This window comes from Panthera tigris, chromosome A2, assembly GCF_018350195.1.
Source record: "Panthera tigris isolate Pti1 chromosome A2, P.tigris_Pti1_mat1.1, whole genome shotgun sequence".
Lineage (NCBI taxonomy): Eukaryota > Metazoa > Chordata > Mammalia > Carnivora > Felidae > Panthera > Panthera tigris.
In genome coordinates, this window is record NC_056661.1 from 133159962 (window position 1) to 133176077 (window position 16116).

Below are 16116 nucleotides of genomic sequence, written 5' to 3' on the forward strand. Positions count from 1 at the left end.
GGAGGTCAATATTCTACACTTTATTCAAAGCACTAAAATGTCAATTCTAGCATATTCTGTGACATATGTATCTAGTGACAGTAAATATATGTATACTGTAATATACTATAGCAATCATCAAAATGATATATTGATATATAGTCAAAAACATGGTAAATAAGTCAAATGAAATTCTGAAAAAAATCTTTCAGTAACCTACTGGAAGGAAAGAAAAAGAAAACAAAAGAGTAAGAAACAGAGGGAACAAATCGCAAACAAATAAAATACAAGGCTTACTCCCTAAAATATCAATAATTGCATTAATTTTAATTGTTTCAACTATATCAATTAAAAGACAGAAAAGCAGAATGGATAAAAAACATATTTCTAAAAAATGATATATGCAGATTGAAAGGATGAAAAAAAGATATACCATGCAAACCTTAACTTAAAAAAAAAAAAGAGTAGCTCTTTTAATATCATATAAAATGAACTTCTGAGAAGAAACTTACCAACAACAAAGAATATTACATAATAAAAGGGTCAGTCTACCAAGAAGACATAGTGATCCTACATGTATATATATAAAACAACACAGCATGGGGTGCCTGGGTGGCTCAGTCGGTTAAGTGTTCAACTTCAGCTCAGGTCATGATCTCACAGCTTGTGAGTTCAAGTCCTGAGTCAGGCTCTGTGCTGGCAGCTCAGAGTCTGGAGCCTGATTTGGATTATGTGTCTCCCTCTCTCTGCCCCTTCCCCAGCTCACACTCTGTCTGTCTCTCTCAAAAATAAATAATCATTAAAAAAAATTATTTTAAATAAAGCAACACAGCATCAAAATACATGAAACAATAACTGATAGAACTGAAAGGAAAAACAGACAAATCCACAGCTTTAACTGGGGATTTCAACACTCTATAACTGTTAAATTAAACTTATAATTTGAAATTTACAAAAACGAAATCTCTAGGCCCAGATGGATTCAATGGTGGAATCTACCAAACATTTTTAAATAAGGGTTGATACCACCTCAACATAATCTCTACCAGAAAAATAGAAGAGAAACTAACATTTTCCAATTCACTGTGTGAGGTCAGTGTTATCCTAATATCAAAGTCACACAAAAACAATACAAAAAAAAATGAAAAGAAAAAAAAACTATAGGTCAATATCTTTCAAGGGCTTAAATGCAAAAGTCCTCAACAAAATATCAGTGAATTGAATAAACAGAGTATACATAGCAATATACAAACAGAGTTCTTAAACATGACAGCAAAAACACAATCCATAAAGGGAATGATTAATAAATTGGATGCTATCCAAATTAAAAAAGTTTGCTCTGTCAAAGATCTTTTTAAAAAGATAAAGAGACAAACTATAGGCTGGGATAAAATTTGACAAAGGACTTGTATTTAAAATGTATAGAAAGAGGAATTAGTTTTATTGATCTTTACATTATTTACACAATTCTCTTGTAGATTTACAGAATTTAGCACAATATTCCAGTAATGGATGTATTGTGTTAAGGAATCAGAAAGATAAGTTTCTACCAGCAATATGGCAGCAATATGTGGTAGATTATTACAGTTGAAGCACAAAAAAAAAAAAAAAAAAAAGAAAGAAAGAAAGAAAGAAAGAAAGAAAGAAAGAAAGAAAAGAAAAACCTCTCTGTATCTGCTCCATTTTATGGTCTCCTACATCGACTCTGGACTTAACCATGAGTCTGGCCCAATAGGACAATATGCAAGCAGAAATATAAAATAATTTCCTCATTAAGGCTAGCCCTCTTTCTTCTTGCTTTTAGAATACTGCTACATATGAAGAAATCAAGTTATTCTACAGACAAATGGCCAGCAGACAGTCAACACCAAAACCAGACTTCTGGGGGAGGCTATCTTAGACCATCAATCCCCAGGATAATCACGATAGTAAGTCAACTGAACAGCAAAAGAAGAACCACTAAAATGAATCTAGCCTATATTGCTAACCTACAGAATTATAAAGAGGTAAAAGAGTAGTTTACTACTTATACCAAATGTTTAAGTCTTACTTAAACATAATTAAATGGGTTGCCCCAATTATGTAATTGAGTAGATTAATTTTAATTCTAATTTTAAAAGACTTTCACAATTATACCATTCTAACTTTTTTCAATCTGAGTTTGTCATGGTATTCTGAAATCACTGAAGAGGGTAACACCACCAATGTAGATTGTTTGGGAAATTGAATTAAGTGTGAATTTATTCAGAACCTACCTTGCATATTGCATTTTCAACTTGCCAATGATGGCTCTAATAATGAATAGAGCCATTATTGCTCCCAATTTTTGGCTCTAAATTCTGCCTGCCTTCTTACCATCAAACAGCTAAAAATCAACAAATTCAGAGTTTACTCAGAATGAATTAATATTTTACCAAATACACTTTTATACAAAGATTCAAATCTTGAACCATTATGGAATTTTCTTACCAACAGTTTGAAATAATGTAAAGAAGAAGAACCAATTGCCAAACATGGGGATCAACACTCTTAAAAGATTAAAATGTTCATCTGTCATTGTAATTTTGCCAAATAATAAGTTATTAAGAGTGATTTGTGGAATTTACTATTCAAGCTATTATTTAGGTCAATCTGGTAAGCACATTAATATGAAAAACATCTCTTTTTTCACCATCTTAGCTACAATAAACTTAAAATATGCCAATCTTCACGCTTTAGGGCATAATTTGGTTACCAGCTGGGGTCAGGAAGAAATTTTCCCCATAGTGTAGTATTGCCAATTACCATAGGTGTAGAGAGAACAAGAGAAAGAGTCAGGGGGTTACAGGGCCCTCTAAAGCATCTGGTATTGGATGCTCTCTGAGTGAGAATTCAGGATAAGATGAAACATTCAATTGTTCCTGTATGTCAATTTTGATATTCCTATGAGCTGCCAATATGACACTGCTGCCACAAGGGAAGGATTTCCTACAGAACAGATGTCACTTACAGTATTATGTGGGCTATCTATCTCAACAAATAATTGCTAGGCACTTCTGCCCTATGGCAAGGGTCTGAAAATATGTTAGGGTGGGAACACACCATACAAGCAGATGGGCATAGATAAAAGAAAGAGCAGGAGCACACTGAGTCTGAAATGTCTGTGTAAAAGCCAGCTGGGGTACTGAAACAGATGTCTTTCCTTATCTTCAGTGACTACAGCCCAAGATCAGAATTTTCCAGTTATTAGTTATTTGGAAGTCCTATTCTAAAATTTCTTTAGGTGAGTATGTGTTATAGAAGGCTCTAATTTATTAAGACAAAGAAACTTTAACTTTTTGATGTAAACTGCAATTTCCATTTGAAATGAATTCATTTGCTTAAGGCCTGAAATGATAGGAGACTCCCAACACCAGTGCCCCCTACTTCTACCTCTCCCACACCCTCCCCCAAAAAAAAGGAAAAGGAAAAGAAAAAGGAAAAGAAAAAAAAACTAAGCTGGGATAAGAGAATGGACACAAAGACTGATAATGAATGACAAAGTACAATTGAGATGGGACTTGCCTGAGAGACAGCAAGAGAGGGAAGAGTTCTTTTAAAATATCAGTTAAGGGAATCAAAGAAAGCAAGATCTTTTTTCTGATGAAAGGGAAAAAGTTAATAACAGTGAAAGAAGGCAATTGCAATATGCCCCAACTGTAATGGAAGAAAAAAAAATGAAAGTAGAATTAGAAAGTAACCATTTTAAATAAGTTTAACATACACTATGTGTCTTTCACACTTTACACAATTCAAGGATTACAGTTTTTAAAATATTTAAACTATTTGCCCCAATGGCAGACCTGACTGACTATAAAAATAATTGGTTAAAGAAAGAGGAGGAGTGTTTTTGTTCACAAGAACCAGCAAAGGAATTTTTACTTTTAAAATAGCATTCATTGCAGAAAAAAGCTTGGGGGTGGGGATGGGGGACAATATGAATATATTGTAAGTTATTCACAGGAAATAGATGATACCTCAGAATTAGAAAATGCTTGAGGGTGTTATTGATACATTTCTATGGCTATAATTGGACACAAGTAATAAGTGCTTTGAAAATTTTCTAGACCAAAATAATTTGGCCATTCAGCAATGTCTGAAAACTGTGATTCACTGAAACATTTGTTCATGTGTTGGATCAGATCCAAAGATGATTCCCAAAGAAAATTCTAAGCTTTGTTGCTAGTAACACTTTTTGTGTATTTTAATCTTAAGGAATATATTTTTGATCTTCAGATGTTAATCCTAACACATCCCTCTGTTTCAAAGTTTAATAATATTCCATTCTCAATCATTAATATGGAAAAACAGGGCACAAAGTTCTTATTGGAGAATATAATCTTAAATTTGCTTCTAGCTATAGTCCAGCTGAGGAAAGTATAATGTAAGGGAAATTGCCTAAAGATCAATCATTCACTTTTCTGAGTACTCAAAGAAAGACAAGAGGAGTCAGGACACAACCTGCTCTAAGCAACTTAAGTAGGTTAAACTTTACCGGAAAGGGAATGGGAATCCACTGAAAAGCTTTTGTTGGTGTGTTTGCTTATTTGGGAAAAGGATACTACAGTCACATTTACAGGGTGAAAGATCCTTAGGGATACATGGCTGGAAAGATTGGATGGAAACAAGACAGGCAGTTAGGACATCAGTAGGGAGCATTATAGTCAAATACATGAGAAAAGATAATTAACTTGAGTAGGATAATGGCAGCAGCAGTAGAGAAAAGTGGATAGATTTGAGAACTATTTATAAGGTAAACTCAACAGTATGAGGGAAACTCAATAAGAATTTGCAATAACAGAGACAAATGGGTTGAAAGGATGAACCCCGTTTTCGTTTTTGTTTTGCTTTTTGTTTTTCCTCTTTACATTTATTTATTTTTGATAGAGAGAGACAGTTCACAAATGGGGAAGGGGCAGAGAAAGAAGGAGACACAGAATCTGAAACAGGCTCCAGGCTCCGAGCTGTCAGCACAGAGCCCGACGTGGGGCTCAAACTCACGGACCGTGAGATCATGACCTGAGCAGAAGTCGGACACTTAACCGACTGAGCCACCCAGGCACCCCAAGATGAGCCCAGTTTAAGGATTGAGCAAGAGCATGGATAAGTATTCCAGTTATGAAGTACAAAACACTGAGCGATGAGCAGGGTCTTTGTTTTATTTTATTTGTGAAGGCACTGGGAGCCACTAGATTACTAATCTAATTTGGGCCATATTGAGTTTGAAAGACATCCAGGTAAAAGAAGCAGGATATTTGGCTGTAGGCTCAGAGGATGTCAGCTACAACCTGTGTAGATTAAAGCATTTACATTTATTGAAACCATGGTAGTGGATTAATTAGCCTGGGGATAGTGTGAAAAGTCATCCTCCCCCCAAAAGTAACCCGCAAAGCAGAGTTTTAAGGAAAATCCTTTATCAAACAAATATATTGATAAGCACCTACTCAGTTCTAGTCCTCAGAGCTGTATCTACAAGATAGACAAGATCCTTTCTCCCATGAAGCTTACATTTTCAGTGGTTGAGCCAAATAATCAGTAAACAAGTAAACAACACCCAAACCCTTCAACATGATAGGTTAGTTATTTTCAGATACTTTGAAAAGCTGTATAGAAAATAAAACAGCATATGGTGGGAGCAAGTGCCTGGAATGTGGTGGAACAATTTAAGGGAGGGTGACAAGATGGAACATGTCTAAGAAAGCAGGAGGGAACATTTGGAGCCCCAAGGGAATAGATGGGTCTCCAATGGACTAAGGCAAAGTGTTGTAACTAGGAGCCAAACAAGAGAAGGAAAACTATTTTTATCTCCACTAGCAAGTGAAAAGTGTATCTGCCCAAACTGCTGCTTACACAGTGTGTAATCAGACTGGAGAAGTCTCAAAAAAGTTGTGGACAGACAGTCCCTTGAATTTAAACAGAAGAAAGTTGAAAGAAAAGCCAGAGAGATTGAGAACTATTGAATCTAGAGAGAGAAAACAATTAACAAAACCCCAAGACATCTCCTTAAATCTTGCACTGAATCTCAGCTTGTATGGTTATAGATTAATATTTTAAATGTAATTGGAAGTGGAGATGTATACTATTTCTGCCTTTCTCAGTTATTTATGTTTGAAATTTCACCCATAGGATCAGTTAACACAGAAAGATACCATTATTCAACTACTGGAAGCTAATAGAAATAATTAGCATGTATATATCTGCACCTACATATTTTAAAAAATAATTGAAAATGAAGACAGTAGCATTGCCACTAAAAATTAGCAAAACAAAGTTATCTGCTGAGTGTATGTTATTTTTGACCTTTAATGATTTTTTTTGGTCAATTCCCATGATGTATTTTCAAGTAACCATGAGAACTTTGAAAAGGTGGCTGTTAGTCATAATAATTTATTAAAAGCCTCAAAAAAAGAGACAAGGAAAAATTGAAAACGGACAACAGTCTTCGCATTTATGGAGGACGATTATAAAGTTAAAGGCGACCAATTTTCAAGATAGGTAAAAAGAAATTATGCTAAAATTATAAGCCAATCAGTGAAGAAGAACATTAATATTATAACATCTTTGGAGGCCACAATATGTAACCCCAAAGGGTGTATAATTCTCTCTGCTTCATTACCTAAAATCAAGACAGATCCTGAAAGTGGGTATTGATTAATAAGAGTCACAGTGAAAGACTGTCTTATACTTGAAGACTGTAAGGAAACAGATGATTCCCACTCTTGCACCCCTTGGTTTCATTGAGCCATTTTCCTCCATTAGTAAACTCTTGGGCTATAAAGCTATTTCACAGGGTATTAGATGCTATGAGTCTCAGATGTATAATAATGAATAATGTATTATTCAGAAAACACAATGGGGATTAGGTGTCTTCTTTAGGCTTCTTGATCATGAAGATGATCATAACTTGGATGAAAGTTAAGCCCCTGCTACCATTTCATTCATCCATCACTCATTATCAGATAGTAGTAGCTACATTTGCTCAGGTCTGAACCATGCTTTCCTCATATTTATAACAAAATGGAACTTTAGGAGGAAAATGTCTTTATTCTGATTAAAAAAAAACTTTTCTAGACAATGCATAGTTGTCACTTTATGTGTATTAGCTCTATAGCTTCTGTAATTTCCCTTTTATCAACACTAGAGACAGAGAGACTTTTAAAGTATATAAGTTGTAATACAAAGGACACTTGGCATTATTTCCTTTGTAAGTCTTTGCTTTTTTTGAAGCTAGTGTTGTTAAGAGGTCTTTGAAATAGATAACTTCAAAAGGTTTTTCAGCATAAATGTAAATGAGATTTATCTAGAGGAGATACCCAAATTCTACAGGTTATCTGACAAATTTGGAACACCCAAAGTACAACTAGAAAATTTTATCTAAGCATGGAATATTTAGCAATTGATTCTGTGATTGTTTTCTTTTTTTTTATTACCTTCTCTTGTTCTGTAAATTTTACCCCTATCTCAGGATTAATATCCTTGATATACACCTCTTGTATATTTTCCTTTTCTGCATTCCAACTCCTTGCCCTTCTGCTCATGGTCCCAGAGAAAAGTAAAGGTAAATGTCAACTTGAAAAAGGAATTTTTGAAGTTCATAGCAGGGAGAAGTAATGTTTCCTCCAAAAAAAAAAAAAAAAAAGAAAAGAAAAGAAAAAAAGAGAAAAATGTAGAAAGAAGACAAAGGGAAACAAGTCTGTCTAGACATGAAGGTCCTAATTCCCTGTTCTGGGTCAAAGTCGTTAGTGTGTATGTACTGGAGGGTCTGCAAAGAACAGAAGCCCCAAAAGGGAGAAGAAGAAACATGAACGAGAGGAGCTTTTGGTCTGTTTTCCATTTAGAACTCTGAGTGTTGAGTGACCTCAGCATATCAGAAATGGTGACTTAACAAATATTCCTGCAAGCCCCCAGTGGTTAAGAAGTGATATGAGGTGGTCCAGCTTGGACTCTGTGACTGAGGTTAAGGTCGACTGGCATTAACCATTGACCCTGCCTCTGCCAAGGGGACAGGACATGAATCCCATTAGCCACAGACCTAGCAGTGGAAGCCAACAGGAAGCATGGTCAGAGTACATATAGACATAAGAGGACATAAGCTTCATACCCATGAAAGACAGTATTTGCCAAAAACAGGCAGATTTAACCTGAAAGCAATCATTTTAAACTAAAAGGTTTGAAATACATTTAACTAGAAGGTTAAATTGTTCTCCCATTTTCCACTCCCCAATTGCCATCTTCTCTGACCCATCTCTTATCTACCTGTCTCCCAGTAAGGTATGAGTATTCGGAGGGCAGTGGGGAATTCAAGAAAAATTTGAAACTGTTATAGAAAAGAAACAGACTACATTTTTCTCATAATTTTTATCCCTTCTACATTTTATCAACAGAATGAAATTAGACACTTCAAGAGGATAGAGCTTCCACATAGAGTCTGTCCATTAACATTCCACACAGGGCTGGTACATGACAGTGCTTAGAAAGAAATATTTTTCCATTTTAAAGAAGATTCCTATTTTACATACTCTAAAATGGCCAAATTTCATTCTTAAAAATAAATAATAAATATTCATTGAAACGTATCTTACAATGTGTTAAGAAGTCTCATAACATAGTATCTAAATGTATTTAGCACACTATGTGTCTCTAAAGTTTATAATCTTTTACAGTAGCACCCTGCCTGAGTCAAAAGAATGAGGGGGCTGATGATTTCAAACAGAGTTTCAGAAGTGGCATCCTTCATAAAGTCAAACCATATTCTGATCCTTAGCTTTTTCAACCCAGAAATTTAATTTTTACCATATCACATAGTACTGATCAGGTTCTGAGATGCTGGCATATGCTAACCAAAGACAGAGTTGACCAAATGGTCCCATTGGGTAAGGCATGTCTGTCCACATATCACTTCTGCAGAGTCTGGAAACTATCCATTATGTACTGATTTTCATTTCTTTTAATTTTAGAGGCTGATCCAGTTCCCAGTCAGAGACAAAATTTTCTACCTTAGATAAATAACAAAATATTAAGATCTAGAAAAATATTAAAACCAACTTCAAATGTTCATAACAAACTTGACATACTTTAGCTTAATGGGCAAATTAGACAAAACCTTTCCATCCTGCAGGTATGATTTATTATGTCATATCAGTTTGGGGTGTTACTGGTAGAAAATTAATTAAGACACTGAGAGCAGATATCATGATGGCCTGTGTTAAGAGGCAAAAATTGGGACTACCTCCAAATAGTTTTCTGGAGGTCATATCTGTAGAGTACCCCCCCCACCCTGCTGATAGTGAAATAAAGCACTATCCCTTCTATCTTTCCCCACAGCCACAGAAGTGAACACCTGCCTAATAGAAACTGAGCATAGCACTCACTACCCCCTAAATGACCAGACCAAGGGATGGAGCTGCGATCCCAGTAAGTCTTTATCTGAAATTTTCACACTGGAGCTAATTAACATAAGTCCCCCTTCTCCTGGGTAGCAAGTTGTGAGAATGTGAGCCTGAAGGGAATGAAGCCTACCCAGTCTGCTGCAAGAAGGAGCTGGTCTGAGAACAAAGACAATATGCAGAGAAAAGCACAGAGGAGAGATAAACACATTCTTAACATATTTGAAGTCCTGGTTCCAGTCACCCCTGATATCAGCTGTCCTTCCTAGTATTAGAAACCAACAAATTCTTTTGGTGGCTTAATCTGCTTCCAAATGGGTTATTCGTACTGGAAATCATCTGAATTCTCACTAATAAACCTAGTGAGAAACTGATAAACTCCAACTAGGTGGACAAATAATAAGTGTCAACATTGCCCTGGTCATAGAACAAAAACATTCTTGCTGATTGTGATCTTCTGAACTAACTTCTTAAAAATCTCTGAGCTTCAGTTCATTTTCTGCACAATGGGGCTTACAACTACTCTACTGGATTATTAAGAAACTAGGAATAATGTACTTGAAGTGCTTAGCATGATGGCTGTCCCCATAGCACTTGCTTAAAAAGTACCAAGATTTTATTGTTCTGATAATGAGGATGTAAGGAGGATAATGATGATGATTCTAAGACGACAAAGATTGTAGCACTCACTGTTAAGTGATTTTTCCATGAAAAGTATGCCTGCTTAGGAAGAGAGATGAGAGGTGTGGGGGCATGGGCAAAATGGGTAAAGGTGGTATAGAATATACAGGCTTCCACATATGGAATGAGTAAGTCACAGGGATAAAAGGTACAGCATAGGGAAGCACCTGGGTGGGTCAGTAGGCTAAGCCTCCGACTTCATTCAGCTCAGGTCATGATCTCACTGCTCCTGAGTTCGAGCCCCATGTCAGGCTCTGTGCTGACAGCTCAGAGCCTGGAGCCTGCTTCAGATTCTGTGTCTCCCTCTTTCTCTGCCCCTCCCCTGCTTGACTCTGTCTCTCTCAAAACTAAAATAAAAACATAAAAAAAAAATTTTTAAGGTACAGTATAGGGAATATAGCCACTGGTAGTATAGTAGCATTGTATTGTGACAGATGGCAGATATATTTGTAGTGAGCATAGCATGGCATATAGTCTTGTTAAATCACTATGCTGCACACCTGAAACTAATGTAATATTGTGTGTCAACTATACTTCAATTAAAAAAAATTAAAACTTAAGCAAAAAATTTAAAAAGGCATTCCTGCCTAAACACATTTTACTAAATAAAGTTAGAAAGACTATAAAAATGTAATAAAGTCAGAAATAATTATAAACAAAAGATATCCATGACCCCAAAAAGCAATGACTTTTGAAAGCTTAATTTACAATAAATAAGAATTCATGGTTGAAAGTTTACAAGAGGTTCATGGGATAGTCGTATTTTCTAAAGAATAGGCTTAATATGAAAGCTAAAGCAAATATAGTCAATATAGGTATTCCCCAAAAATGGATGCAGCAATTCTTCTAGGTCTAACTTAAATGCCTCACAATAATAAAGCCTTCCATGAAATCACTGAACCCATGTACAAGTACAATGCACCACATGTATGTACAGTATTTTTTCAAATGTGTTTATTTATTTACCCTTCTACATTATAAAGTTTTTATAGTAAGATCTCTTATTTGTATCTTATAATTATAGATCAAGAACTCGGTCAAAGATAGTGGCTCAAAATATGGTATTTAAATGAAACTGAATTCTAGATATGTACTGGCAAGCAGAAAAACAAATGGATTCCAATCTTGCCTCTGCCATCTACTAGGTGTTTTCCCTTGAATGGGTTCCTAGCCTTAGGGTCACACACTCATGGTGTTGACCTTCAAAGTTATGTTCTCTAACCTACTCCCCTGCAAAAAATCCCATCTATAATACATTTGCTACCTTTACACACTAAAATTTAGTAATCTTCATTACTAAAGTAATCTTCAGTCAAACTCTGTAACCACTTTTGGCAAAATTATTATCTCTCATATTGAACAATTCAACAAAGCAATGCTTTAAAAGGCCCAATATCAGAGAATTAACAATGCAGACTCAGAATTCTAACTCAAAGATGTCATACTTTCTCTCTACCATACCACTCAGTTGTATTTTAGAAGTCTTGGAATGCTTTTAGAGAGTTTATCATTCTTTTTTTTTAAGTTTATTTATTTATTTTTGAGAGAGAGCAAGCAAGCGGGGGTGGGCAGAGAGAGAGGGAGAGAGAGAATCTCAAGCAGGCTCTGCACTGTCAATGTAGAGCCAGATGCAGGGCTTGAACTCATGAAGTGTGAGATCGTGACCTGAGCCGAAACCCAGAGTCAGACACTTAACCGACTAAGCCACCCAGGTGCCTCACAAAGGCTTATCATTCTTAGTAATGTTTCTATTCATAAGGCACACCTCACTGATTGGTTTGGTTTCATATCAAATGAGATGATATGAAACTTCTTTGTAACATATAAAAGGCTCAAAGATATCAACTGGTCTTATTATCACGATGATGATATTGATAATGATGATGATATGAAAGAGAAAATTATGCACTTGAATGCTTTGTCGCTCTAATATTTACATACTTTTAAATGAGCCACTTACTGGGAGCTGGGAGAAGGGTATGGATTTTTATTACTTTTGAGTAAAATTAAAATGTATGGATTTTAGATGTGATTGCCTACTGTATTTACTTAGAAATTATAGCCATAATTTATATATACATATATGTATATATACATATATACATATATATATACACACATATGTATATATACATATATACATATGTATATATACACATATGTATATATACATATATACATATATATATATGTATATATGTATATATACATATGTATATATATACAGACGCATACCTTAGAAAAAGATGGTAATTGACTTGAAGAAATTTCTGGTCTTACTGAGAAAAGTCTCTGAAACATTGGTTTGCATGAAAATTGCATGTGGAACTGTGTACGCCGGGCCCTGGATTCCTGGCTGAGTTGAAGTCTCCTCTCCTTTTCTCCTAATTGTTCTTTCTGTTGAAATTGGAGTCCCGTTAGAGCTTGTAACATATTTGTCTTCTTTTCTTCTCACTATTAATGGATGTGGGAAAAAAAGGATCTCTGCAAAAAACATGCAAAAAATATTTTCTTTTATCACCTAAGATTACATATTGTGAAATAAATCTAGTAAATGATAGGGAGAGCATCTGAAATAGAAAAACAAACTCATTCTTTAATGGTTAAGGTTCACCCATAAAGATACAATTCTTAATGCTCAAGTTAAAAAAAAAAAAAAAAAAAGATGAGAAGAAACAGTTGGCATTCAGCTAACAATTGTGTTTGGAGATTTGTGCCTGACTTTGTTATTCTGAGCAAAGCCAGGTACCAGCCTCTTGGGATTATGTACAAAGGCAAGAAAAAAAGTGGACATGTACAAACCTCAAAGGTGACTGCTGGGTTAATAAAACAGTCTGTTTTCTGTTCACCCACTCTTGCTCTCAGTGTGCAAGTATATTAAAATATGTCAAAAGGAAAACCATTCGCTGTGCAAAAATAATTCAACTACAAGTCACAATTTCCAGCTGATGGAGTGCCTTAGTGCATTTAAGTGCACTAACAAGTGATCCATACATCTCCCTAGATGAAAGTTGTATCCTTATTAAAGGAGAAACAAACACAAAATAGGAACAACTGTCACATAGAAAAACAGACCACAATGGATACCGCATTTCCCTCACTCAGCTTCTGACTTGAACTATTGCAGACTGAAGAGCAGTGTTGTCCTAGAAGTAACCTCTTAAAAAGCCATGAAAGTAAAACGAGGAAGCTGCTAGAGGAACTGAATGTGTAGATAATGGCCATCCATATTACTGTTCAATGTATCTGGAAAAACATCTTTTTTTTCTAGTCTCTATAAAATCTTGCACCATATATGACATTGTAATAATGTGAAGTGTCTGGATTAAACAAATGCACCCCAGGGAATTTAGAATTAATGCTCTAACATATCTTTAAATAATCTTTATGAGATAAACTCTGGTTTAAGCATTTGTAAGATAGTATACCAACCTCTTCTTTTCTGATTTTTTTTCTAGAGAACTATATCATTGATATGAATCTGCAAAAAAAAAAAAAAAAAAAAAGAGAGGTTAATTGTTGTTAACTCTAATAATACTGTTCTTATTGGATTAATATGTTGCACATTATCATAAGGAAAAAAAATACATTGGCTGCAAAATGTGAGTTCTCATCCTAGGCACAGTGGAGATATGTAAAAGTAGATAGTAAGTTAGAATAATAAGAGAACAATGTATGAGAAAATGTAACTAATTACAAAAGTGTGGTGCTGGCAATTATTTCAAATCTGGGTAAGGTATTCCTCTTGCACACAGGCAACATCTTTGCCCAATTATTTTCATAGCAGTTACCATATACTGTTGCAATTGCCTGTTTACTCTGTTGTACTCCCCATACTAGATTACAAGCTCCTCAAAGGCAAGATTTCTTTTGTGTTCTTTCTTACGTTGTTATAACATCCAGTCTCACACAGCTCTTGCACACAATAGGAATCCAATAATTATTAATTGGTTGGTTGGTTAACTGATTAAATTTGGCTGTGTACTTGGTAATTTGTGCTCTGCTTGGAACTGCCAACCCTTACTGGAACAGTAAGAACTGTAAAGGGAACTGCCAACCCTTACTGGAAGGCAACAGAAGAACTGTAAAGGGAAGGTGGATATAAGAAAAGACCAGTGATTTCTATGACAAACTACAGCCCAGGAACAATGCATATGCACACAGAAAAGCAGAACTAATTATGCTTTAAACTAGAGTATATAGAACAATCATCAAAATGAAATTGAAGCCCAATATAGGAGAGTGGGTAATAAGAAATCAGCAAACCAATCTAAATAAATTGTCCAGAGCAATTATATGAGCTTGGAAACAAGAAAAGTATTTGAGGAACCGAAGTTAATGTTGAGAACAACTTAATAAAAATGGGAAATAATAGATTTGGACACCAAGAATTAGCGAGCTTTATTTTTAGTCCCCATGAAATTCTACAGCAAATTATCAAGCAGCTAGTCTTTGAAGACACAAAAAATAAAGTGCAATATTCACTAAGAGACTGGGAGCTGGAAACAAAAGAGTAGTGTGTGATGACAAAAGCATTGGGTTCATATTCTGTATCTGTGCCCTGGTCACTTTAGTAATTTCTCCTTTTCTCTTTTTGTTGTGAGTTGAATTGTGTCCCCTCTCCTCCCCCCCCCCCAAAAAAAAAGTATGTGAAGTCCTAACCCCTGGTACTATAAATATGACCTAATTTGGAAATAGGGTCTTTGCAGATATAATTAAATTGCACATTAAGATGAGGTCATCTTGGAGTAGGGTGAGGCCTTGATCCATATGTCTGGAGTCCTCTTAGAAAGAGGAGAAGAGACACAGACAAGAGAGACACGAGGGAAGACTTCAATGTGATGACAGAGGCAAAGACTGGAGTTGTGCCAGGAGAGAAGAAACATGGAAATCTCCAGCTGAGTCTCCAAGAAGGAACCATTTCTGTTCACACCTTCATTTTGGACTTCTGGCCTCCAGAACTGTAAGAGAATAAATTTATGTTGTTTTAAGCCACCCAGTGTGTGTGGTAATTTGTTATGAAAGCCCTAGGAAACTAATACAGCATTCTATAAAATAAAATTAGAGACATATCTTCCTAAGGTGATTGTCAGGAGGATTATAATATAATGTCAGTTCTTAATTTCAGCAAAGCATCTTACAAAGTCTTTTATAATGTGTTCACTGATAAAATAAATCTATGTGAGCTCAGTTATTAGGGAGGCAAAGTTGCTAAAACTACCAATCCCAAAGAGAGCTGATTAATAATTCAACATGAGCCTAATTTTTCCCCAAATTTTCACTTATTGATATATTAAAAATAGCTCTCAGTCCTCAGATATCTATTTTGTAGGGCCCTTTGAAGACAAAACCACAGAAGCTTGGGAAACCGACCTTGAGTAACATTTGTAATGGTGGACACAGAACCTTCATTCCCCATTGCTGTTTAACGTATTTAATATGACTTAGAGAAACACATAGAATGGATGCTGCTCAAATATGGGGAAAAAAACTAAGCTGGGAGAAATAACATTCATTGAATGGCAAAATCAACATTTAAAAATAAAACTCTTATTATTATCCTGATTATTTTATAACAATATGATATAGTAATAATTATTAATAATATTTTTTAATATAATTTATTGTAAAATTGGTTTACATACAACACCCAGTGCTCATCCCAACAAATGCCCTCCTCAATGCCCGTCAGCCATTTTCCTCCCCCCCCCCCCCGCCCCATCCACCCTCAGATTGTTCTCTGTATTTAAGAGTCTCTTGTGGTTTGCCTCCCTCCCTCTCTGTTTGTAACTATTTTCTATCCCCTTCCTTTCCCCCACGGTCTTCTGTTAAGTTTCTGAAGATCCACATATGAGTGAAAACATATGATATCTTTCTCTGACTGACTTACTAATAATTATTAATAACAATTTAATACTTTAAACTTCTAACAGTACTGGAGACATAACTGACTCAATAAATTGCTATTGTTATTAATGTGTGATAGGCTAGAATAATGGGCCAAACTCACTTAAGTGGAAAATACGCAATATTTTTTGGATTTCAAAATTTA

The 16116-nt window shown here is 35.2% G+C and overlaps 1 protein-coding gene across 1 annotated transcript in view; it reads right to left on the reverse strand.

Annotated features, from left to right (window-relative positions):
• Window positions 1-13525, reverse strand: part of TFEC (transcription factor EC) — a 139183-nt gene extending 125658 nt beyond the window's left edge. The window contains exons 1-2 of the mRNA XM_042970323.1: window positions 13497-13525; window positions 12300-12548 (exon numbers count right to left, since the gene is read on the reverse strand). Coding sequence (XP_042826257.1) covers window positions 12300-12497 — 198 coding nt within the window. The 5' untranslated portion in view covers window positions 12498-12548; window positions 13497-13525. The remainder of the gene's footprint in view (window positions 1-12299; window positions 12549-13496) is intronic.
• Window positions 13526-16116: the final 2591 nt, after the last annotated feature.